Genomic DNA, 25584 nt, shown 5'->3' with positions numbered 1-25584 from the left:
AGAAATCAGCTGATGCAAGAAGGGCTATATAAATAAAATTGATTTTTCAACAGAACAATGACCCAACACACCTCTAGGCTGTGGAAGGACTATTTGACCAAGAAGGAGAGCAATGAGTGTTGCATCAGATGACTTGGCCTCTACAATCACCTGACCTCAAGCCCAAACCATCAATTGAGATGGTTTGGGATGAGTTGTACCGCAGAGTGAAGGAAAAGCAGCCAGTATTTGTGGGAACTCCTTCAAAGACTGTTGGAAAATCATTCCAGGTGAAGCTGGTTGAGAGAATGCCAATATATATATATATATATATATACATACACATACATACACACACAAATATAATACACATAAAATAGTATAGTATGCTTTTCCTTCACTCTGCCTAGTTAAATAAAGGTAAAATAAAATAAATTGGGAAATTGACTAGAGTTTTCAAGTTCAAGTATTTTTTTATTTATTTCAAACAACCAGATGAGGATGCTTCAAAAGAGCTATTATTGTTACTCATAACCATTATTGCTTTTTTCTGTTATTACTACTGACATCACATCCAGCTACGTAGTCATTAGAGGCATATTATGATTGTTATGTCAAATGAAACCAGTGACACTCAACACATTGGCACACAACCATCAAATTAATCATAAAAATATATATAAAAAAAACAACAACAAGAGTCCAAACCACTAACCACTAGGGGTACCCCAGAAATAAAGAGCCAAAAAATATATAATACTCTTATTATCATCAATAATACACCATCATCTCTAAAACAATAAATGGCAACAAAAAAAGCGAGCGGGAATTCAGTTCATGTTATTGCCTTTAGGGAGCAGTGAAAACCAAGAGGAAGTAAGAAGCGCTTGTAGTTCCCATTGGAGCGGTGACGGGCAGATAGCGAGTCAAGCAGAATAGTTCATGTTTGAAGACGCAGCATTTTCTAAACTATGGCGGGCAGTTTGAAAGAGAGAAGCCGTTTTGGGTTGAAGGGAGTAAAGCAGGTGTGTGTGAACGTCAAGGTTGCGCGTCTTAAGCAAAATTTTCCAGTCAGTTTTTAGTATCATCAAACACAAAATAAACTCCACACTGTCTCTACCTCTTTTTGTCAAACCCATTTCATTTGTCCTGTAACTAGAAGGCAATAGAGGTTTCAAAACCTTGTCTCTTTCCCTATATTGCTCAGTCGGTCTCCTTTTAAGAAGGACTATACTGGTTAGGAAGAGAATTGATCAGCTTGTTACATTCTATTACACATTGTGATTTATTTCTGTCTTTGTTACCCAACATCGCCCCTCCCCACCTCTATCGCTGAAGGCACTGTTAAACGAATGTCTCACTTGTCCTCTCTTGCTCCCTCCCTCTACACCCCTCCCAGCGTTACACCCCTCCCTGTCTGTTCCCGTGTCCGCCTTTTAAATTCGGTCTTTCCCCTGGCTCTTTGGCCCCATTTAAAAATGTTTTATAAGAGTGCACAGCGTTTCTTGGGCTTGGTCTCTGGCGGCTCCAGTGCCGCCAGGATGGCCTCATCAAACACGTTCTTCAGACCTCGCTGAGAGAGAGAGAAAAAAAAAAAGAGAAAAAGAGAGGAATAAGTTAGTCAATTTACTTATTGACCCACTAGCCTAGTTTCACAATGGCCACAGTTGCACAAGTTGGCACTATGAAATGCTGTCAACAGTAGCCATCATCCGGTAGTAGTTTGAAGTGAGTAAGTATGACATCCAACAACACGAAGGAGAACAGAGTGAGAGGAAGTTAGAGGAAGTTACTTTTCAGAAACCACACAAGCCACTTACACCCACCATTTCCTGTTTCCCTGAATGAGGGCCAGACTTAGGAGATAGAGATTGTGTCTCTCACACACACAGACACGCACCTGGGTGAGGGCGGAGCACTCCACATATTTGACGGCCCGGAGGTCCCGGGCCAGCTTGTCTCCGCTCTCGGGGGCCAGGGGCCGCTGCTTGTTCTTTGCCAGCTTCTCCACTGTGTTGCTGTCGTCCCTCAGGTCCATCTGGGTTCCCACCAGCAGGAAGGGTGTACGCGGACAATGGTGGGAGATCTCTGGGACCCACTGTGGGAGAGGAAGGGGGGGGGGGCATATTAGGTTCTGATCCTGTATTATATTATGTCCATAGAGTATGGGAGGGTTTCATGTTGTAAATAATGTTATGCAGGTGTGAGTAATGGAGAGAGAAAGAGGGAGGGGAGAGAAAGAACACTAGAATCACAGGTGTAAAGACATGGGCTAGAAAACACTAGTCCCACATGTGTGTGTGTGTGTGTGTGTGTGTCTGGGGGTGTTGTGAAAGGCAGATGACTCATACGTTCTAGCCAATGGACACTAAAGTTATATTCCACACACACACACACCTTCTCGCGGACGTTCTCAAAGGAGGAGGGCGATACGACAGAGAAACACACAAGGAAGACGTCTGTCTGGGGGTAGCTGAGTGGTCGCAGTCTGTCATAGTCCTCCTGACCTGGGGAGGGCGACAGAGAGAGACAGCAAACATTTGAGGAGTGTTCATCAAGGCTACCTTTCATATGCAAGAACAAGCCTCAATAAGACAACTACACAATGGGCTCTACATTATCTTGCGAATAATTGAGCTCAGTGGACTAACACACTAGCAGACTAACTCAAACACAAAAACACGTTTAGACACCATGGTAAATCCTATCACTACATAGGCCAGTGCACAAGGTGAGTTACCCATGCAATGTTCAAACGTTTAGATGGCTGGAGAGAAACACAATCCATAATCCCAATGTAAGCACCATGTGAAAGTAATACAGGCAGACCATGGTGAGTGAGAAGAAGGTATTGCAAGTCGATGCTCAAGACACTGTAGTTAAGAAGAGCTCATGTAGTGGGGAGGGGCCATTTTGTTTTACCTGCTGTATCGAACAGCCCCAGAGTGTAGGGCTCCCCTCCGATCATCACGGTCACCGCATAGTTATCAAACACCTGAGAAAGAGGCAGATAGGAGAGAAATATAATAAATCATTAGGGATTTCAATGTAAAATGTTGAGTTTTGATTGATTTTATTTGACAGTTACTTAATTTTTTACATTTTTTAAATTCAACCCAACAACAAAAAAATAGAAATGTCCAATGTAGCCCCCCCCCCAAAAAAAGTGATTGAAAAGTCTGACGGAGATTGAATAGTCCCTAGTAGAAGGTTCCAGGTGATGGGAAGGGAGTTGAGGCAGTGGGCTGGAAAGGCAGTATAGCTTGAGTGGTGGGGGCATTGATGATACAGCCAGGGAGAAACAAATGCAGTCTGACGAACAGGCCAGGAGCTCTTCATCAGGACACCACATCCGTTTCTGGCGTTCAGTTCCGCCACAGAAGCTGCTCCCCAGCAGGTATTGGTCCTCCATTGATGAAAATGTGGCACCCACCTGCATGATGCCATGGCTGCCGAAAAAGCTCTCAAAAAACAACCACATGTCGAGAGTGGTTAGGAAACAGACCCTTAGCCTTCACTGCCATCACATACAGTTGTCATTCGCAGCAGATTTAAATCCAAATAGCCAGATAACAAGCTGTCAAGCCAAACAAGTAGACTTTTAATCTCAGACCTGCAACTTTGTGAGTCATGACAACCAGATGTCGGTGAAAAAAACCCAGAGCAATCAAAACCCCCAAAATATATATATTTTTAATGTAACAAAACATGGATATTTTTTTAATAACAAAACATATACAATGGGTGTGTTTGTAAATTCACTCTGGAGTGCCACAGTGCACTTTGGGCGTCAAATTGTCCATTCGCAAATCATAAGCGTTTCCACTCTCGGAGCGTTCAGAGCGCACACTGTGGTCCTCGGCCAGAGGGTCCAACGGCAGTCAAGCACCCAAGCTAACTGGCTAAAGGTGGCTAGCTTGCTAGCTACTTCCAGACACAAATGAGAGAACACCTCACTCTGGCAATTTTACTCGCCCTAGCAGAGCTGGTTAGGCTGTTTACATGTTATCTAGAACAGTGGTTCCCAAACTTCTTATAGTCCCGTACCCCTTCAAACATTGAACCTCCAGCTGCGTACCCCTTCTAGCACCAGGGTCAGCGCACTCTCAAATGTTGTTTTTTGCCATCCATCCACACACACACACACACACACACACACACACAATATGATACATTTATTAAACAAGAATGAGTGTGAGTTTGTCACTTCCCACGAGCCGGGTTGTGACAAAGAGCTCTTATAGGACCAGGGCACTAATAACAATAATCAATAATTTTGCTCTTTATTTAGCCATCTTACATATAAAACCTTATTTATTTGTTCATCATTAATTGTGAATAACCCACCACAGGTTAATGAGAAGGGTGTGCTTGAAAGGATGCACTTAACTCTGCAATGTTGGGTTGTATTGCAGATAGTCTCAGTCTTAAATAAGGCAAGAAGGCAAAAATAAGGCAAGAAACTTTGAGCGCAGTCCTATCCAGAAATCTGGCAGTGGCTTCTGATTAAATAAACATGTCACAGAATCACTTGTTGCAATTTTGATGAGGCTCTCTTGTTCAGATATCAGTAAGTGGACTGGAGGCAGGGCATGAATTGCCCGTAGGGATAACGAAAAAAATCCAGTTGTTTGTGTTAATCCAGACAGAAAAGAGCTCCGTTTTGGGAATATAGTACCTGCGTAGAATCAGATCATTCAGGCGCATCACCAGCTCTCATCATCTTGCAAGTGGTCAGACAAGAAAATGATTCAGGGGCCTTGCTTTAACCAAGTTCAAAATGTATTTTAAGCTGTCAGGCAGTCCCTTGGCAGCAAGAACCTCTCGGTGGATACTGCAGTATACCCAAGTGGCATTGGGAGCAAGTGCTTACACGCGTGTTACCACTCCACTATGTCTTCCTGTCATGGCTTTTGCACCATCAGTACAGATACCAACACATCTTGACCACCAAAGTCCATTTGATGCCACAAAGCTGTCCAGTACTTTAAAAATATCCTCTCATGATATCCTGGTTTCAACTGGTTTGCAGAAGAGGATGTCTTCCTTAATTGACCCCCCATAAGCATAACGGACATATACCAGGAGCTGTGCCAGGCCCGCCACGTCTGTTGACTCATCCAGCTGTAACGCATATAATTCACTGGCTTGTATGCGAAGCAGTAATTGTTTCAAAACATCTCCTGCGCTGTCACCGATGTGCCGTGAAACAGTGTTATTTGATGAAGTCATTGTCTGTATAGTTTATTTGGCCTTTCCCCCAGCCATATCCGCAGCAGCAGGAAGAATTAAGTCCTCCACAATAGTATGGGGCTTGCCTGTCCTAGCCACTCGGTAGCTCACCATATAAGACGCTTCTAGCCCCTTCTTATTAATGGTATCGGTTGCTTTTGTAACCGATGTGAAATGGCTAGCTAGTTAGCGGGGAGCGCGCTAATAGCATTTCAACCGGTGACGTCACTCGCTCTGAGAACTTGAAGTAGTTGTTCCCCTTGCTCTGCAAGGGCCGCGGCTTTTGTGGAGCGATGGGTAACGATGCTTCGAGGGTGGCTGTTGTCGATGTGTGCAGAGGGTCCCTGGTTCAAGCAAAGGTAGGGGCAAGGAGAGGGACGGAAGCTATACTGTTACACTTTTATACATGTCTTACTTCTCGCTCAAAAAACTCCTGCGGCTTATTTTTCAAAATTGTCATGGTTCATTTCTAAGTGTCTGCGCAAGAGTGAAGGTTTCCCGCGAGAGTGTAACGGTCAATGTGTTTGGATGTTAATTATTTGACTAGGCTACCTGTATTTGACATTGTGTTGCTATTTCGCTGAACACTAGATGGTTTCATTTTATTTTTGGCAGTGAAATGAGGCTACTCAGGCGAGAAATAAACATCACTCAAATGTATAGCCCCGTTGGAAAATATAAATGTACCGTTTGAAAATGTGTTAATTTTTTTATACAAAAATTATAAAACATTTTTTAAATGTGAATCACATTTTTATTTGGTGTACCCCTGACAGCATTGCGCATACCTCTGGGGGTACGCATACCCCAGTTTGGGAATACTTGATCTGGAGCATTGGTGACTAACTATGCTGCTGGCAAGAATTGATTTATGTTTTTTTTGCAGATGTTTACTGACACCGGTCATATTCAATAGCTGTTGCACGTTCGGAAATTCCTCAGTTATTCTGCACTCTGGCACACCCCGATGAGAGTGCTCTGGCACACCCCGATGAGAGTGCTCTGAAATTTGAGTAGATAGCCAGAGTGAATTTTCTAACAACCCTCAGACAAGTGTGTGCTGAGATCGGGAGTAGATGGCCAGCATGAATTTACAAACTCAATCAATATTTACAGAACTCTGCCTAGGCTACCTTCCATGGCAACCATGGAGCTGTCTGATGAACATGGAGGCAGTGCTTAAAAGTCAAAAGCTACTCAATATTTTGATATTCCTATACTGTTGTCAGTGTTAAGTGTGCTCATTCCCTATTAGATATCAGATGAGTGAGTGACTGGTTGCCTCGTTCCAAACCTCTGTAAAGTCTTGTACTATACAGTAGAACAGGGTTCCCGAACTGGCGGCCACGGGCCATGATTTCATTTGTCCCCCCAATTTTCTTTTGTCTTTTTATTGTTGGACATAAGAATAAGAAACCAGAAAATCTGCTCCAAGTCTAATTTGGGATATCTGTTCCAAAGTATTCCCACGCATTATAGAGAGATACATTTGTGTATATATAATATAGTGTAAGCAAAGTTTGAAATTATTACGTTTTGGGATTCTTGCGTTCAATTTGCAGTAATTATGTACCGCCGGCCCCCTGATCATCCGCGCAAGAAAAGAAATGCATAAATAAATACAAATGTAAGAAATGGCCAGCGGATGAATCTAGTTGATGATCTCTGCAACAGAAAGTCTAGTACTATACAGTAGAGCTGCGCAATATGGCCAAAAATTGATATCGGGAACTATTTTGCTCGATAACAACAAATACATACACACACGCACACACATATATACCTTTAAAAAATTGAAGGGACATGTACTTTACATTAGCAAGCAGGGCTCTAAACAATTGTTTTCCGGTGCCAAGTAAGACAACTGAGAGGGTAGCCTATGATTCAAGCTGTTTTATCCAACATATCCAGGAAATGCATCACTGATATTTTGATGTGCAACCTGGCAAAATTGGATCCAGAATTATCAGATTTATTGTGGGCTATTCAGAGAATTTGCCGGCATCTTTGTGCACATTGGCCTATATTATTCACCACCTGAGGAAGTGGACACTCTTCGCTAGATTGCCAACGCTAAATATGATTTTGTTGCTAGATAGATTAATCAATTAGCCTACATGGCTATCAGTAAATGTAGGCTAATGTCCTACAAAAACTTTACAGCGCTAGGCTAGCCTATACATTCCAAATCAAAACGAACTATAGTCTACTCCGGTTGTAAAGTGGTGCCATGAACCCAATATTAAGGGGTGAGAAATACATGATATACTCTCAGATATCTGTGACTCTCCTCTATGGAACTAGAACAACAGTAGTTGCTTTGAAAACTCTTTTACCCGCAATAGCCTTTTTTAAAGCAACTTTCATATGCTTGTGCTTCTCAGAATGCAACGCTCTCTCCTCCGTGAGCACAGTGGGGAGAGGGAATAAGAGTCAGCACCCGACAGTGAAACAGGGAAAAGAAGATACTTTCATAGCAGGAATCAAAATAATGCATAGGCTATTACTGTTGGCCAAATCATTGTTTTAGAACAATTGAAATGAACTGGACTCTTTTGGAGTCTTTCCACAGAGCGAGTTTACAGTTGGCCTACATCATACCTGGTACACGTGTGGATACAGGAATACTAGGCCGATATTCCATCATACTGAACACATGGAAATCCCTAATTTTTTGGTTCCCTCCACAGAACGGTCTATGACACAAAGTGGTAGTTGGTCAAAGGGATCCATGTTGTCAACTAAGTAAGCCTAGATTTAAAACATGTGGAAGACCTACAATTAGCTACGTATTGCATAGGGACACTACATAGACGTGTGGCGCCCCGCCATTCATAACTCGACACAAGTTCTTGTGTTGTGTACGTAGGGTATCGTTTAGGTCGGAGACCGAATGTTTCACAGTGTTCTTGTTTCTCTTTAAGGTGCCTCCCACTAGAGGCAATGAAACAACCGACTGTTCAGTAAGAATGAGAAACAATCTGACTCAGCTCATTTATATGTGCTGAAGAAACCACTATGCCTTGTCCCAAATGCTGCTGAATGGCATCGCCATTTCTCATGTTTCGTCTCCGTCGCACAATGCTGGTTGACTCCCATAGGGCAGGTTCATGGGCAGTATAATTTCCAAGCTTATCTTTAGGTCAGCAAACTTAAGGACAATTCTAATCCTGTGCTCCAAACACACTCTCTTTAGCCCAACCAGTGTTTCTCCTACCATTACTACCATTGGGGCTCCCGAGTGGCGCGGCGGTCTAAGGCACTGCATCTCAGTGCTAGAGTCATCCCTACAGACACCCGTCCCTACAGACACCCAGGCTGTATCACAACCGGCTGTAATTGGGTGGCGCACAATTGGACCGTCGTCGTCCGGGCTTGGCCGGTGTAGGCAGTCATTGTAAATAAACATTTGTTATTAACTTCTTTAGGATAGGGGGCAGCATTTTCACTTTTGGATGAATAGCGTGCCCAGAGTGAACTGCCTCCTACCCTGTCCCAGATGCTAATATACGCATATTATTATTGCTATTGGATAGAAAACACTCTGAAGTTTCTAAAAATGTTTGAATGATGTCTGAGTATAACAGAACTCATATGGCAGGCAAAAACCTGAGAGAAAATCCAAACAGGAAGTGGGAAATTGGAGGTTTGTAATTTTTGAACTCACCCCTATCGAATACACAGTGGGATATGGGTTATTTTGCACTTCCTAAGGCTTCCACTAGATGTCAACCGTCTTTAGAACTTTGTTTCAGGCTTCTCATGTGAAGGGGGGCCGGATGGGACTATTCAGACTATTTCACATGAGAGGTAGCTCTTGTTCCATTGCTTTTCTACAGACAATGGAATTCTCTGGTTGGAACATTATTGAACATTTATGATAAAAACATCCTAAAGATTGATTCTATACTTAGTTTGACACGTTTCTTCGACCTGTAATATAACTTTTTGAACTTTTCGTTCAACTGGACCAGATCGCACTTTTGGATTTGTTTACCAAAACGCCCTAACAAAAGAAGCTATTGGGCATAAATGATGGACATTATCGAACAAAACAAGCATTTATTGTGGAACTGCGATTCCTGGGAGTGCATTCTGATGAAGATCAAAGGTAAGTGAATATTTATAATGCTATTTATGAATAATGTAATAATAACTACACAACATGGCGGATATCTATTGTGTAACATGAAGTCCTATGTCATCTGATGAAGATCAAAGGTTAGTGATTCATTTGATCTCTATTTGTGCTTTTTGTGACTCCTCTCTTTGGCTGGAAAAATGGCTGGGTTTTTCTGTGAGTTGGTGGTGACCAGACACAATAATTTGTGGAGCTTTCAATGTAAAGCATTTTTTAAAAATCAGACACTGTGGCTGGATTAACGAGAATTGTATCTTTAAAATGGTGTTCAATACTTGTATGTTTGAGAAATTTGATTTATGAGATTTCTGTTTGGCGCTAGCGGAACCCCAGTCCTAGACAGGTTTAACTGACTTGCCTTAGCTTCTTGGATATAGGGGCGCTCTTTTAATTTATGGATAAAAAAACGTTCCCATTTTAAACAAGATATTTCGTCACGAAAAGATGCTCGACTATGCATATAATTGACAGCTTTGGAAAGAAAACACTCTGACGTTTCCAAAACTGCAAAGATATTGTCTGTGAGTGCCACAGAACTAATGCGCAGAACTAATGCGAAACTACAGGCGAAACCAAGATTACATTTCATACAGGAAGTGCCCCAGATTTTGAATGCGCTGTGTTCCAATGTCTCCTTACATGGCTGTGTATGGGTCACGAATGAGCTTAGACTTTCTGTCGTTTCCCCAAGGTGTCGACAGCATTGTGACGTATTTGTAGGCAAATCATTGGAAGATTGACCTTAAGAGACTACATCTACCAGGTGGCCGCTTGGTGTCCTCCGTTGCAATTATTGCAATCTCCAGCTGCGTGTATGAATGATTTATCATCGAATAGATATGTGAAAAACACCTTGAGGATTGATTCTAAACAACGTTTGCCATGTTTCTGTCGATATTATGGAGTTAATTTGGTAAAAAGTTCGGCGTTGTAGAGACTGCATTTTCAGATTTTTTTCTTAGCCAAACGTGATGAACAAAACGGAGCGATTTCTCCTACACAAATAATATTTTTGGAAAAACTGAACATTTGCTATCTAACTGAGAGTCTCCTCATTGAAAACATCCGAAGTTCTTCAAAGGTAAATTATTTTATTTGAATGCTTTTCTTGTTTTTGTGAAAATGTTGCCTGCTGAATGCTAGGCTTAATGCTATGCTAGCTATCAATACTCTTACAAATGCTTGTGTAGCTATGGTTGAACATCTGAGATGACTGTTGTTAACAAAAGGCTAAGCTTGTGAGTGAATATATTTCATTTGCGATTTTCATGAATAGTTAACGTTGCGTTATGGTAATGAGCTTGAGGCTATAATTACGCTCCCGGATACGGGATTGCTCGACGCTAGAGGTTAAATAAAATAAATAAAAATATTACTTAGGTGGGGTACGAACAAGTGACTAAAAATGGTGTATCCAGTTTTTAACGTTGCTTTGGAAAATGTTGATTAGTGTTAAACACTCGGTATTCTATTTAAAAATGAGTCTTATCGCTGTCACCTGGAAATGAGTAACAGTGTTAACTTCTATTACTTCAGTGGACATGTTTGTCTTTGTAATGTGGAACATGAGGGACATTCCTTCAATTTGGGTGGGAGATTCCAGACAACATTCCAGGCTTGTGCAGTCACTAAACCACCAATTTACCTTCTTCCCTGGCTGTCCACTACCTGTTTCATCTCAGGCCTCATCCTAGTCCATTCTTACACTTTAGTTTGAGTCAATTTAATGGATCACACCTGGACGACAAGGAGAGGAAGCCATTTCAGACTATTGAGATGCACCCACAAGTCATGCTTGCTAGAGTTGGGGTGCATCTCAATGGTATAAAATGTCTTCCTCTCCTTGTCATCTTTCCTTTAACTGCACTGAATATTATTGAATACTAGTGTTGCATGGTACTTTTTCAATACTAGAACATGAAAAAAAGTTTGGTACTAGAAGGTGTTACTTTCGGTCCTTCTATCAATATCAAAATGTGTCTCACGTCGTCTACTGATTGAGAGACGATCAAGCCCGTCTATTAACACAGTCGATTTTCCCTTTTAGCTCTGTACAGAAGCGCTAACATGCTGTACAGAAGTTAACACACTTGAATAATGCAACACAGCATGTAGAAATGTTGCAACTGTTAATTACTGTTCGCAAAACAATGTCCATTTCAGGCTAGAACACTTTACAATGCAAGAGGCTACCGATAGCTTCCAGCTTTGTAGGCTAACTGTCCTTGCTAGTTTACAGTTGAAGCTAAACATCAATTCACAACCCTAGTATTTTGTTTGTGATAATATTCAAATCATAAAGCAAAATATGCAGATTTCAAAGCTTATTGTCACCATTCAATCATTTCCAACACTACTGATCACCGTCTGAATATGAAAAAACTGGAGAGGTGATAGCAATTTCCCAGGAGGTAGTCTGCCTATCATAGGCCTATTTCTTTCATCTCTCATACGTGTTCACACATCAGTGCAGAAATATGAACGCGAGGAGGCGAGGTAGACACTTTCAACTATTAAGATGCAACCATGCACTTCAGTCTTGTACACACCCGTGGTCAGCTAATCGGTTATCTGATCCAGAGGGAGAACAGTCTGCCTCTATTGGGTTGAGAAACCATGGGAGGCAGGGCTTCTTAGGGCAGTTCAAGTTCAGACATAAAAAGAGTGAGGCGTTGGGGCACGTAGCGGAAAGGCGAGGCACGGCAGACCGAACACATTGAAGAGCAACCAAGCAAAGTAAAAAAAAAACACATCTCTGACCGTCATGACAATAATGTGTTTGGACAGAGCTAGGCCTAATGCCACAGAGAATGGTGGGTAAAAAAAATAAAAAACCTGCCTCTACAATTGTGACTATACAGACTACACCAATATTCAGATGTTTCAACTCCCAAATGCAGTAGTACAAGGACTGTATTCACCAATAAATGAAATGTTATAAGAATGCACTACATACATCTAATATGAGAATACATTAGGCTGTTGTAGGTTCTCAGCCTACTTCTGTACATGTATGACGTGTAAGACTATTTCAATACCTACCAAATCAACCAGTAGCATTGTTTCTGAGGATTTTGAGAGTAATCTGCTTAGAATCAAATTGCCACGTGATTCTTATGAGAAGAGTGCACTGTTGAACTGCACAGACAGACAGAGAAACGTCATGGAGAAAGTTGGGTCTGTTTTTATGGGCCAACAACATGAACACACCCAGTTGAGCCTGACTGGGCAGAGGACAGAGAGGGCTGAGTCGACACACTCTCCCTGTCAGTCTCTGGTACAGCACAGTGCTGATTACTGCCAGAGACGGGACTGATAGAAACAGCTACTCATCACACACCATCTGCAGCACCCCATTGCTGTGCTGAGTCCCAATGCTACCTCAGGGATGTGCACCCCCCCTCAGGAGGAACTCAGTCAGGGTCTCAAACTTGGTAGATTACACAAGGTGCAATTTCTAAACGTGGTTGTGCATCAGCAGTTGTTCTCCTGTTATGTCAGTTAATTAGCCAATGTCAGCTAAACATTTTTAGATTGCTAAGTTAGCCGGCCGCTAAACTACCTAAACATGTTACCATCCATTTCTCATCCACTTATATGCAGATGATTAATACTCCCCTGGATTGGGGGAGTATATGCAGATGTCTTATACTCCCCTGGATTGGCCCTTGCCCAGATCTTGTGTTAAACGCTCTACAACAAAGCTTTCTTAGTGTCCAACAAGCATTCTCTGCCCTTAACCTTATTCTGAACACCTCCAAAACAAAGGTCATGTGGTTTGGTAAGAAGAATGCCCCTCTCCCCCCAGGTGTGATTACTACCTCTGAGGGGTTCGAGCTTGAGGTAGTCACCTCATACAAGTACTTGGGAGTATGGCTAGATGGTACACTGTCCATATCTCAGCACATATCAAAGCTGCAGGCTAAGGTTAAATCTAGACTTGGTTTCCTCTATCGTAATCGCTCCTCTTTCACCCCAGCTGCCAAACTAACCCTGATTCATATGACCCTCCTACCCATGCTAGATTACGGAGACGCTATAAATAGATTGGCAGGTAAGGGTGTTCTCGAGTGGCTAGATGTACTTTACAATTTGGTCATCAGATTTGCCCTCAATGCTCCTTATAGGACACATCATTTCACTCTATACTCCTCTGTAAACTGGTCATCTCTGTATATCTGTCACAAGACCCACTGGTTGATGCTTATTTATAAATTCACTTAGGCCTCACTCCCCCCTATCTGATATCTACTGCAGCCCTCATCCTCCAGATACAGCACCCGTTTGGCCAGTCACATTCTGTTAAAGGTCCCCAAAGCACACACATTCCTGGGTCACTACTCTTTTCAGTTCGCTGCAGCTAGCGACTGGAACGAGCTGCAACAAGTTCTCAATCTCTTCATTCAAAGACTCATTCATGGACACTCTTACTGACAGTTGTGGCTGCTTTACGTCAAAGTTGCCCATCCCTGGTCTACCAACTGTATTGATTTATTTCAGTTGGACTGAGTTGTCTGTTCTCATCCCTATTTGTCAAATAGTATGAAACTGTGTGTAGCCTGACTCATGCTTTTTGGTCCATAACCACTTCCATTCGAGTTTGGCTCTTCAAGGGGTTCCTCTTTTCAGTTCGAAAACAAATACCTTCTCTCAAAACCCATTCTATATTTGAGATTCTACACAATCATTGGTAACTCCAGCCACAAAGAATTACAGATGGTGTGTGGAGGCTTTTGCTCATGCCCAGCACTAAACACACCTAATTCATCCAATGGTTGTTTCAAATGGATGAGTTGAATAAGAGATGTGGTAGAAATGGTCTGGAACGAAGGGCGCAAAGTGCGGCGGCTCCTGTTGCATATCCCCTAGCCTAGACACTTGACAGACCCAGACACTCCGCCAAGTCCCGCTTGAGACCTTTCTCGACAACACTCCAGTGCCACTCACCGTGGGGACGTATTCAGAAGGGAACTTGTTGGTGGTGTAGGAGATCAACAGGCAAGTCTTTCCCACCGCACCGTCACCCACCACCACACACTTTATGGTCTGCATCTGGAGGGAAGGAGGGAGACAGACAGACACACGGTTGAATATGCTGACGCAAGTGAATCTGCACTCTTTTGGCAGCTGTCGTCATAACTTATAGACAGACACCTCTTTGTCGATCATCATCGGTTTATCACACTAGAGATTAGAGGTCGACCGATTAATCGGAATGGCCGGTTAATTAGGGCCGATTTCAAATTTTCATAACAATCGGAAATCTGTATTTTTGGGCGCCGATTTGCCGTTTTTTTTAATAACACCTTTATTTAATCTTTATTTAACTAGGAAAGTCAGTTAAGAACAACTTCTTATTTTCAATGACGGCCTAGGAACAGTGGGTTAACTGCCTTGTTCAGGGGCAGAACGACAGATTTTCACCTTGTCAGCTCGGGGGATCCAATCTTGCAACCTAAACAAGTCAACGCAATAACGACCTGCCTCTCTCTCGTTGCACTCCACAAGGAGTTACGCGAATGCAGTAAGCCAAGGTAAGTTGCTAGCTAGCATAAAACTTAGCTTATAAAAAAAAACAATCAGAATCACCAGTTACTACACATGGTTGATGATATTACTAGATATTATCTAGCGTGTCCTGCGTTGCATATAATCTGACTGAGCATACAAGTATCTGACTGAGCGGTGGTAGGCAGAAGCAGGCGCGTAAACATTCATTCAAACAGCACTTTCATGCGTTTTGCCAGCAGCTCTTCGTTGTGCATCAAGCATTGCGCTGTTTATGACTTCAAGCTTATCAACTCCCGAGATGAGGCTTGTGTAACCGAAGTGAAATGGCTAGCTAGTTAGCGCTAATTTTTGTTGTGTTGCTGGTTATAGCCCAGGGAGGAGCGAGGAGAGGGACGGAAGCTATACTGTTACACTGGCAATACTAAAGTGCCTATAAGAACATCCAATAGTCAAAGGTTAATGAAATACAAATGGTATAGAGGGAAATAGTCCTATAATAACTACAACCTAAAACTTCTTACCTGGAATATTGAAGACTCATGTTAAAAGGAACCACCAGCTTTCATATGTTCTCATGTTCTGAGCAAGGAACTGAAACGTTAGCTTTCTTACATGGCACACACTTTACATGGAACATATTGCACTTTTACTTTCATCTCCAACACTTTGTTTTTGCATTATTTAAACCAAATTGAACATGTTTCATTATTTACTTGAGGCTAAATTGATTTTATTGATGTATTATATTAAGTTAAAATAAGTGTTCATTCAGTATTGTTGTAATTGTCAGTATTACAACAACAAAAAAAAAACACATGTATTTATTTAAAAATCGGCCAATTAATCGGCATCGGCTCTTATGGTCCGCCAATAATCGGTATAGGTGTTGAAAAATCATAATCGGTCGACCTCTACTAGAGATGAAAGATATTAAGAGGGAGAGAATTATTATTTTTTTTTAAACATCATGAGGGTAGGCACGAGAGTGAGAGCAGACACCACCATTGTATGACTCCTTGGCTACAGCTCCGACAGTGTGTATGTGAATAACAAGTGATAAGAATGCCACACATCTTAATAGCTCAAGTGCACACAATAGGCGGTCAGACAGTCCAAACACGGGTGGCTGTGTAATACACTGTTTACAGCACAAGGCCCTGTGAACAGTATGTTGCTCAGCAATACACATACCTGCTCATTTGGTTTAAAAAAAAACAATAGCAATGACAGAGGCTAAGTGAGAGGCTCCACTCCCGTCAAAATCTGTCCACATGAGATACAGCGATAAGCAGACAAAGTGGAGACTTTTTGTTTGGAGGTCTGTAGCTAGGTTTCCATCATATTGACAACAGATTTATGTGAATATCCAAGTACTGTAAATAAATAAAAAAAATATGAGCATTCTCCCACCAGAGATGTTTCTCCATCAAGTTGACTTGTTACGGATAAAAGACTGTGCGTGATGACGTAGTGCACATAAAAATGACTTGAGGTTAAATTCCCATGTACCGAATAAAAAAAAAAAGTATTTTAAACTCTGCTGATCGTTTTGTCACAACAAAATGTTGCAATATATAGTGAATGTGCCCACTCTGGTCTTGGCACGTGCGTGTTAGCCAACAACTTGCAGCTACAGTAAGGGTAGGCTACCTACACGATAAGGTTATTATGGAAAAGAGCGAGAGTCTTTTAAATTTGTCAAACGCTAGCCAAGCATCGATCATCATGTCACCAGAATAAGACCCTCAATATTTATTGGAGGGGAGCATCAAGTTCATCCCCGTGCACATTCGCCACCCTGTGAAGTTCATCATAAGTCGCTCTGGATACGAGCGTCTGCTCAATGACAAAGATATTAATGTAAATAACTTATTTCACCTGTTGCCTAATAAAAGGCATGCTTTCCCGAGTCGTAGTGGGAGGACCACACAACTTATCATTGTGACTCCAAGTTTAATTCAATATGATGGTTTTTATATCATTATTTGCACATAAAATAACTTCCAATGCCATTTCTCGCATTACTAATTTTAAAAAACACAAAAAAGATCCCACCTTGTCTAGTGTATTTTATCGACATTTGAAAAGTGTACCGACAATTTTGCTGTTTCCATTAAGAATTTTTTATTCAACATGTACTTTACTTGGATGGAAACCTGCTTTATGAGAGTGTCAGATTTGGTCAACAAAACATGTATTGCTAATTTGCTAAGTGCGATTTATTTGATCTACACTAAACAAAAATATGAACACAATATGCAATAATTTCAAAGATTTTACTGAGTTAAAGTTCATATAAGGAAACCAGTCAATTTAAATACCACCCAAGAGCATACCACCCTGCACCCTACTGCTGGCTTGCCTCTGAAGTTAAGCAGAGTTGGTCCTGGATGGGAGACCAGATGCTGCTGAAAGGGGTTTGGGGGGGGTGGGGCCAGTAGGAGGCACTATTTTCTCTGGTCTAAAAAAATATCCCAACGCCCCAGGAAAGTGATCGGGGACTTTAAAACAGGTGTGCTGACTCCCTGTAGTCCCATGGCACTTCTTGCAACTGTAGGGGTGTTAACCCTGGTGTCGTGGCCAAATTACCAATCTGGTCCTCATACCATCATGGCCACCTAATTATCCCCCGTTTACAATTAGCTCATTCATCCCCCCCTCCTCTCCCCTGTAACTATTTCCCAGGTCGTTGCTGTAAATGAGCATGTTCACTACTTAACTTATAAAAAACTAATTTATTAGGCCCTAATCTATGGATTTCACATGACTGGAAATACAAATATGCATCTGTTGAGCACAGACAACTTACGAGAAAAAAAAAAGTAGGGGCAATGATCAGAAAACCAGTCTGTATCTAGTGTGACCTGCATTTGCCTCACACAGCACGACATCTCCGTTGCATAGAGTTGATTGTGGAATGTTGTCCCACTAGTCTTCAATGGCTGTGCCAAGTTGATGGAACTGGAACAAGCTGTTGTACACGTCCATCCAGAGCATCCCTAATATGCTCGGTGGGTGACATGTCTGGTGAGTATGCAGGCCATGAAAGAACTGGGAAATGTTCAGCTTCCAGGAATTGCATACAGAACCTTGTGACATGGGGCAGTGCATTATCATGCTGAAATATGAGGTGATGGTGATAGATGAATGGGCCTCAGGATCTTGTCGAGGTTGCTTTCCGCATTCAAATCGCCATCGATACAATGCAATTGTGTTTGTTTTCCGTAGCTTATGCCTGCCCATACCATAACCCCACCGCCACCATGGGGCACTCTGTTCACAACGTTGACATCAGGAAACTGCTCACCCACACAACGCAATCTGCCTGTCTGGTTACAGTGAAACCGGGATTTATCTGTGAAGAGCACACTTCTCCAACATGCAAGTGGCCATCGAAGGTGAGCATTTGCTACGCTGAACTGCAGTCAGGTCAAAACCCTGGTGAGGAAGATGAGCACTCAGATGGTCTTCCCTGAGACGGTTTCTGACAGTTTGTACAAAATTCTTCGGGTTATGCAAACCCACAGTTTCATCAGCTGTCTGGGTGGTTGGTCTCAGATGAACCAGCAAGTGAAGAAGCCAGATGAGGGGGCACTGGGCTGGCATGGTTACACATAGTCTGTGGTTCTGAGGCCAGTTGTACGTACTGCCAAACCACCCATACGTAGAATGTATGCACACATGACTGTAAGTCGCTTTGGATAAAAGCGTCTGCGAAATGGCATATATTATTATTATTATCTAAAATGACATTGGAGTCGGCTTATGGTAGAGAAAGTAACATTACATTTTCTGGCAACAGCTCTGGTGGACATTCCTGCAGTCAGCATGCCAATTACACACTCCCTAAAAACGTGAGACATCTGTGGCATTGTGTTGTGTGACAAAACTGCATATTTCAGAGCAGCCTTTTGTCCCCAGCACAAATTGCACTAATGATCATGCTGTTCAATCCTCTTAGAAAAATGCCACACCTGTCAGGTGGATGGATTATTTTGGAAAAATGCTCACCACCAGGGATGTAAACAAATGTGTGCACAACATTTGAAAGAAATAAGCTTTTTTTGCATATGGAACATTTCTGGAATCTTTTCCACGAAACATGGGACCAACACTTTACATGTTGCGTTTATATTTTTGTTTATATTTTTGTTCAGTATAATAGTAGTTTCGTAAGTAGTTTTCGTTGTTACGAATGACATAAGTGGACGCCCACGCAACTTTGAGAAAAAACTAATTTCGGAGTTGTGTTGGATGTTTACATGCGTATCTTCCCTCTCATTGGCTAGAATGTTCACAGCTGATCTTGCCTCCTCCCAAGTGCCGGAAGTCGATTATCAATCCTCGTAACCAGTGGTGATATGAAATATTAGCAATATTACTGTGAAATTTAGGACGTTTTTTCTCTCTCCAGAGATAGCAACAAAAAAAGCATTTACCTTCGGTTCCTGGTTTCAAACAGCAACAAAACGACACTAACCACGAGCCTCAGCGTTTCTACCACCACAGAAACATATGCTGGACATGCACAACTCATCTCGTTTAACAAATAGGTAAAATCTTGCATAATTTGGTCAGATGCTCGAACTGCCCACAAACGATAACAGGACCAACAAATTCACTTTGCAATTGGGACAATGCTATCATGAGTTCGCTAACAGGTCAAGGTTTATTTTAGGACTGTGGCTTAGCTAGCTAACGTAAATTGGTAACGCAACACCTCGCCACAACAAAATTTCCAAGGAAAGATTCCAGGGGGACGTCACTTTTGTCTGCTCTGTGATTGGACGATACAGACCGTAATGCTGTATGGGATGAGTAGTTTGTTTGCCCCCCCCCCCCCAACGAGCCATTGTGTACAGATAGATGGCTAGTTGCGGAAGCTTCCGTACCCTGGCGTCCTTGATCAACCAAATCTAAACTATTCTGTTTCACCAAAATAACATTTCCAGTCAACATTGGCATATCCAATATCTCGAGGAACAATACTTACGACTCACCAGGTTGAATGTGTCCTTCGCTAACAATTGAGTTTAAAACGTTTAAATCCAGGTTTTTCCGCCTGTGGGCTGCCATTGTAGTACATTCTAGATCACGTAAACTACCACTTATACAGGCGGAAATGGGAGACCCTGGATATAAATCTGTTTTAAATGCTTATTTGATAGGCAAGGCCACATTGTAAGCATTGCTCCTAGAGATATTGGATGCCACTGACAACTATTTTGGTGAATCAAGGATGCCTGACTACGGAAGATTCCGCAGCAAGCCATCAGTCTAAACAATGGCTCGTTGCCGGACGAAGCAAGTATGTTCAGGGTATTGTACCCTCATAATATATCACCGTTTAATGCAATTTTTATATATATATTTTTATTAATGGTTCACACCGGAAATGTGTGTACCTATTTTACGTTAGAGAACTACGCTACCAGCATGTTTTTAAAATTGTATTCTTAACATGTGGGTGTGTCAGTCCTGGAGCCATAACCGCGGAAAGACGGGCCGCTTGGAGCCTTGTTTCGACAACGACTCCCATTGTTAGGGCAGAGACAATACCACCTAGTCATAATAGAGTATGTCTGGTTTACATCACATTTTCGTCAATGAGGGTCTTATGATTTTTTGGGGGTGGGTTGTGGGCTTGGATAGGAGTAAGACAAAGATAAGTAATTAGCAATGCCAGTTCGAAATGTTGTTCAATAAAAACAGAACACATTCTGGCTTGCAGAGGTGCTGTGTGAGACCTGTTACCCCCCCAAAAGTATAAGGCATTTTATCACACTGAATAGCGCTATCACAGTAGCATTACAGGCTAGCCAACCACAAAAAAAAATGTTCCTAAGAGTTGTCATTCACTATAACATACCGGCATGAATTGTATCGATACAATTAGAACTTACTAGCTAGCTAATTAAATTGTTAGCATTTTCCAACCTTGCTAGTTAGCCAACTACTGGCTGTCACTTCCGCATACAACGCGCGAGGTAATGACCGTAGCAAGCTAACATAAAGAAGAGAAAAAACATGGAAAGTTAACCATACCAAATTTCAACTAGAGCTTGCCAACCCTACTAAAAATAGCGTTTTATATCTTGGCTATATCTCGTTAGGCTAACGTTACCTTGCTAGCTAAATTCCAGACACGGCCTGTAAAATCATTTCGGCACAATCATTTCAGTGTCATGTCATTTTTTTTTCTCTCTCTCTATATAACTAAGCAAACAAAACAAAAACGAATACAATTTCCCCAATCTGCTATGACATTCTTAGCACTTAGCTAGTTAAAAACAACAAACGAAAGCTAGCTAACGTTCTAAGCAGCTTGCTCGGGTTAGCTCGCTGTCAAGCTGTTTTAAAATAAATACATACACTAAGTTCTTCCAAATGTAAAACTTAATGTAAAGCGTAAATGTGTATTATTTCAACATAACATACATTTAACGATTTATTTCATATGAATCACAGATTTAAGATTGCAAAAGCTTAACATTAGCTACCTTATCAGTCCACCACCAGGCGTTGTTAGATCTGAGGTTCGCTCGCGAGAGCTCACTGTAAAGGAGGCGTGTCATACAACCCAGCCCTCAGTATTCTTGATGTTCATCCAGCTGTGGCTGAACAATGGCATGTAGTTAGTATATACTACCTTTTTATCTACCCTCCCTCTTAGTTATATAACAACATCTAGAGCGTAAAAGAGAGACATCCTCTATGAAGACTACCTACATTGTCCTTGGCAAGTGGTGAGACCTTTGAATAGCTTTTAATAGAGCATGCAGGTGATCTTCAGTGGAGAGGGGTTGACATTGGTAACACCACGTTTTTCACAAATAATTTCAATCTGCAGTATTGCTTTACTGATCAGTGCACAGTGAGTCTGTACATGTTTAAATTCAGAGCAAGCCTGGATCTGCCTGGTGGTGAGGCATGCCACAGGAGAGTTGAGTTAGGTGAAGTGGGTACTGAATGCTATTCTAGCAGGAATAAGTAACACATTTTTACCAGCGTGCTACTTTGTGAGCATAGTGAACGAAGGAGAGGATAGCTTGCCTGGCTACCCAGAGTCCTTGCTCCTGCCAAACGCTAGCCAAACTCAGACGTTCGTTTCCCTCTCCACTATAGAGTACGACAGTATGAGTCATAATACCCATATAACCTAGCGGTGAAACAAAGAAATGGTTCCAATCATTTTTCCACCATTCATTTTTCCTATAGGGATTTTTAGAAACACTTAAAATAAGGTCTGTGTTCCATGTAGGCTTACCCTGGTGTGACATTTCGATAACCGTGTAAATCTCGTTAGGACAAGGTGACTTATCAATATATTCACATGTATCCCCCCCCCAAAAAAATACAAAATGAAATACTAATTAGCTGCTAATGTGGCTATCATAAAGAACTACAAATGTCTTGACGATCTGGATGAGACAGCTATCTAATGTTAGTTAAATTTAGTCATGAATAAGTTGGCTACATTTCTTTAAATTGACAATTCTGTGAACTTTCTTGTGCAACTTTGAATTGACACAATACCTGTTAGCAAAGGTATCAGCTAGAGATGAGGTGCAGGGATCTGTAGTCTTTCATGATGCCCATTTTGATGCCAATTAGCATTTTCGAATCTAAGAGTAAATAGAGACTAATATATTGATAAAAGTCACCTTGTCCGAGAGCGATTTTGAGAGAAAAAAAACACTTTATATCGGAGTGCCTATCTGCCCTCTCATTGGCTAGAATGGTCCCACCTGATCTAGCCTCCTCCCGACTGCCTTCCAGTTTTGAAGACATTTCAATTCATTGTTAGAGCGGCCATCTAGTCAATTTAATGGGTAATCTGCGCCTTCAATGAACATGAACACATTCGGGGCAGTCTGATTGGTCCAGAAACCAATGGGTTGGGCCACAGCCAGAACACACCTGGGTGAAGTGGTCATCACCAGTTACCACAGCCACAAAGCCTATTTCTACAATTTTTCTTCTTAAAGGTGCAATATGCAGAAATCACTCTGCCATTTCCTGGTTGCATAAAAATATATTTTTAGCTGTTTGAAGCTGGTGTAAAAGATGCAAAAACTTAAGAATTGGAAGCATAGAAATAGCGCACAAGAACAGCTTGCCCGCTTCTTGAACTTGCTTTAAATGAGAATGACAGATCTAAAAATCACATTTCTATGTTGATTTGGACAGGCCATCCAAAGAGTTACATATTGCAGCTTTAAAATGTGATTTAAACCTTACCTCACCCCTAACCTTAACCACACTGCTAACCTTTTTCCTAACTCCAACCTTAAATTAAGACCAAAAAGCATTTTTCCCCTATGAATATTTCAGAATATAGCCCATTTTGAGACTTTGTAGCTGTGCTATCAAGTGGGAACCGGGTAAAGCGGAGGTTTGAAAATTCGTCATTGGCTTTGATACTGTGAGTGGTTAGAGATGATTCAATATCTGATTACCTTGTTTTGTACAACACCCCTTGTGCCCCTCCTCACCACAAACAACTTCAATGATGGCAGTCTCCGACTAAAGGATGTAGCAAGCAGCGGAAATAATTTAGTGTGAGTCGTCAAGCTAGAGGATAGCAGGGCTGTGGCATGAACCTCCATCTGCAAGACAAGCCTGATACCTGTCCTGTACGTACCATAACATTCAGGCCCAAAAATACTTTTTTTTCTTTATTGGCCTTCAGAGTGGTGCAGCGGTCTAAGGCACTGCATCACAGTGCTAGGAGGCAGCACTACAGACCCGGGTTCGATCCCAGGATGTGTCATGGGGAGCCCCATGAGGCAGCGCAGAATTGGCCCAGCGTCGTCTGGATCAGGGGAGGTTTGGCTGTCCGGGATGTCCTTGTCCCATCGCGCTCTAGCAACTCCTTGTGGCGGGCCGGGCACATGCACGCTGACTTCGGTCGCCAGTTGTACGGCGTTTCCTCTGACACATTGGTGCGGCTGGCTTCCGGGTTAAGCAAGCAGTGTGTCAAGAAGCAGTGCGGCTTGGCAAGGTCGTGTTTCGGAGGACCCATAGCTCTTGATCTTCGCCTCTCGATGGGAAAAGACTGTAACTTCATTAGAATCTAGTGCGTTATACCAATGCATTATTTCAAATAATGGCTATGAATACAATTTGTGTTTATTTGCGAATCTGTCTCTTTCCTTTGCTTTCTCTCTCCATCCATTGACACGGACGCACACTGCCCTAGGAGAGGAGTCCATGCAGACTCCCCTAGCTGTCACACTGGCTCTCTGTCCACTGGCCTCTCATATACCACTGTGCCTCCCCTGACATCTGCACCTCCTCTGGCTCCCTCTGTCCTCACAAATAACATAGACGCACACAGACACACACAAACATTCCAAGAGGAAATGAGAGGAAGGAGGATGGGACAGCAGCAGCTGCGTGGACTGAAACAGAGGTTGGAGAACCAGACGTGTGACCAGAGGGCGGACAAACTGTCAATCAACCAAGATTAAAATAGCAGATGGATAGAAGCACTTTCCCTGTACATCTCTCTCACTCTCTCTGCTCTTTGCCTCTCTCTCTCTCTCTCTCTCTCTCTCTCTCTCTCTCTCTCTCTCTCTCTCTCTCTCTCTCTCTCTCTCCTGTGTGTGTGAGATGGGTGTCAAGGATATAATCCCATTAAACTTGGCCATTTAGTTATAGAATTTTAGATCTCTAACTCTCATCTGTCTAGGCATACCCCTTTAAACACATACACACATGGAATGTACACTATCCCTGACACACACATGCATGCATATACATCCACAGGAATGCACACACAGAAACACACACACACACGTACATGCATGCTCAGAAATTAAACTTTCACTGGCACACACACGAATGCACATACACACAGAGGAATTCGCACACACGTGTGTGTGTGTGTATGTGCACAGACACGCACACACACACACACACACACACACACACACACACACTACTTCCACACTATTTCACCCTCACCTCCTGTCTATCTGTATAACCGTCAAGTGGACCAAAAACATTAAACCCCTCCAGTAATCAACAACTTGCCATTTTTAAGGGCATGACATTTCGTGGATGGTTTTGCATATGAGCAAAAACACATTTGAAATGTTTTAGTATTTCTGTGTAATTGTTCTCTTACAGCTTATATATTATATTTTTCAAACAAGATAATAGTAGTAATTTTGATGTATGCTATTCAATGGGGCATACAGTCAATGTTTCCAAATCCACTTTGATGCTCTAACAGTGCAACGATGCTGTTCACGGTTCTTAGTGCCGACACAGTAAGTCATATCCACTCGGTGCCCAGTTTAGTAGGTACACCCATCTAGTACTGGGTTGGACCCCCTTTGCCTCCAGAACAGACTAAATTCTTTGGGGAATGGAAACATTGCTCACTTGGTATCAAAGGGCCTAACGTGCCAGGAAAACATACCCACACCATTACACCACTGCCACCAGCCTGTACCGTTGACACCAGGCAGGATGGGTCATGCTGTTTACGCCAAATTCCGACTCCCATGATGCAACAGGAAGTGGGATTTGTTGGACCAGGCAATGTTTTTCCACTCCTCAATTGTCCAGTATTGATGATCGCGTCGCCACTGGAGCGGCTTCTTATTGTTTTAGGCTGATAGGAGGGGAACCCGGTGTGGTCATACCCGATCCGTGACAAGGATCGACGAGTTGTGCGTTCCAAGATGTGCATCCGAGATGCGCCGTTATTT

At 42.2% G+C, this 25584-nt stretch overlaps 2 protein-coding genes across 3 annotated transcripts in view; one reads left to right on the top strand and one right to left on the bottom strand.

The window, feature by feature from the left end:
- Positions 1-432: 432 nt before the first annotated feature.
- LOC118398211 (cell division control protein 42 homolog) lies at positions 433-21502 on the bottom strand. Its single transcript, XM_035793316.2, has 6 exons — positions 21364-21502; positions 14300-14404; positions 2902-2974; positions 2377-2486; positions 1880-2077; positions 433-1552 (listed from the first exon to the last, which is right to left on the bottom strand). Exons 1-6 carry the CDS (start codon positions 21436-21438, stop codon positions 1463-1465), a joined length of 651 nt encoding a protein of 216 aa, XP_035649209.1. The 5' UTR covers positions 21439-21502; the 3' UTR covers positions 433-1462.
- LOC118398209 (gamma-enolase) overlaps positions 20027-25584 on the top strand; it is a 22570-nt gene continuing 17012 nt past the window's right edge. The window contains exon 1 of one of the 2 annotated variants that reach the window (XM_035793312.2): positions 20027-20171. In XM_035793312.2, the coding sequence (XP_035649205.1) occupies positions 20071-20171 (101 nt within the window). In that variant the 5' untranslated portion in view covers positions 20027-20070. Of the gene's footprint in view, positions 20172-21463; positions 21610-25584 lie in introns of those variants that run through there. The other variant, XM_035793314.2, reaches the window with a different exon arrangement.

This window comes from Oncorhynchus keta, chromosome 19, assembly GCF_023373465.1.
Source record: "Oncorhynchus keta strain PuntledgeMale-10-30-2019 chromosome 19, Oket_V2, whole genome shotgun sequence".
Taxonomy (NCBI): Eukaryota; Metazoa; Chordata; class Actinopteri; order Salmoniformes; family Salmonidae; genus Oncorhynchus; species Oncorhynchus keta.
The sequence above is the reverse complement of the archived record's forward strand: the minus strand, read 5'-3'. Positions and strand labels throughout refer to the sequence as shown.

Bases quoted from the DNA above. Each gene is read 5' to 3' on its own strand.
- LOC118398211 (XM_035793316.2), bottom strand. From the start codon at position 21,438: ATGACACGCCTCCTTTACAGTGAGCTCTCGCGAGCGAACCTCAGATCT. The intron at 2,078-2,376 runs GTGTGTGTGTGT...CCTCTCCCACAG, and splicing joins TTGAGAACGTCCGCGAGAAG to TGGGTCCCAGAGATCTCCCA. The intron at 1,553-1,879 runs GTGCGTGTCTGT...TCTCTCTCTCAG, and splicing joins AGTGCTCCGCCCTCACCCAG to CGAGGTCTGAAGAACGTGTT.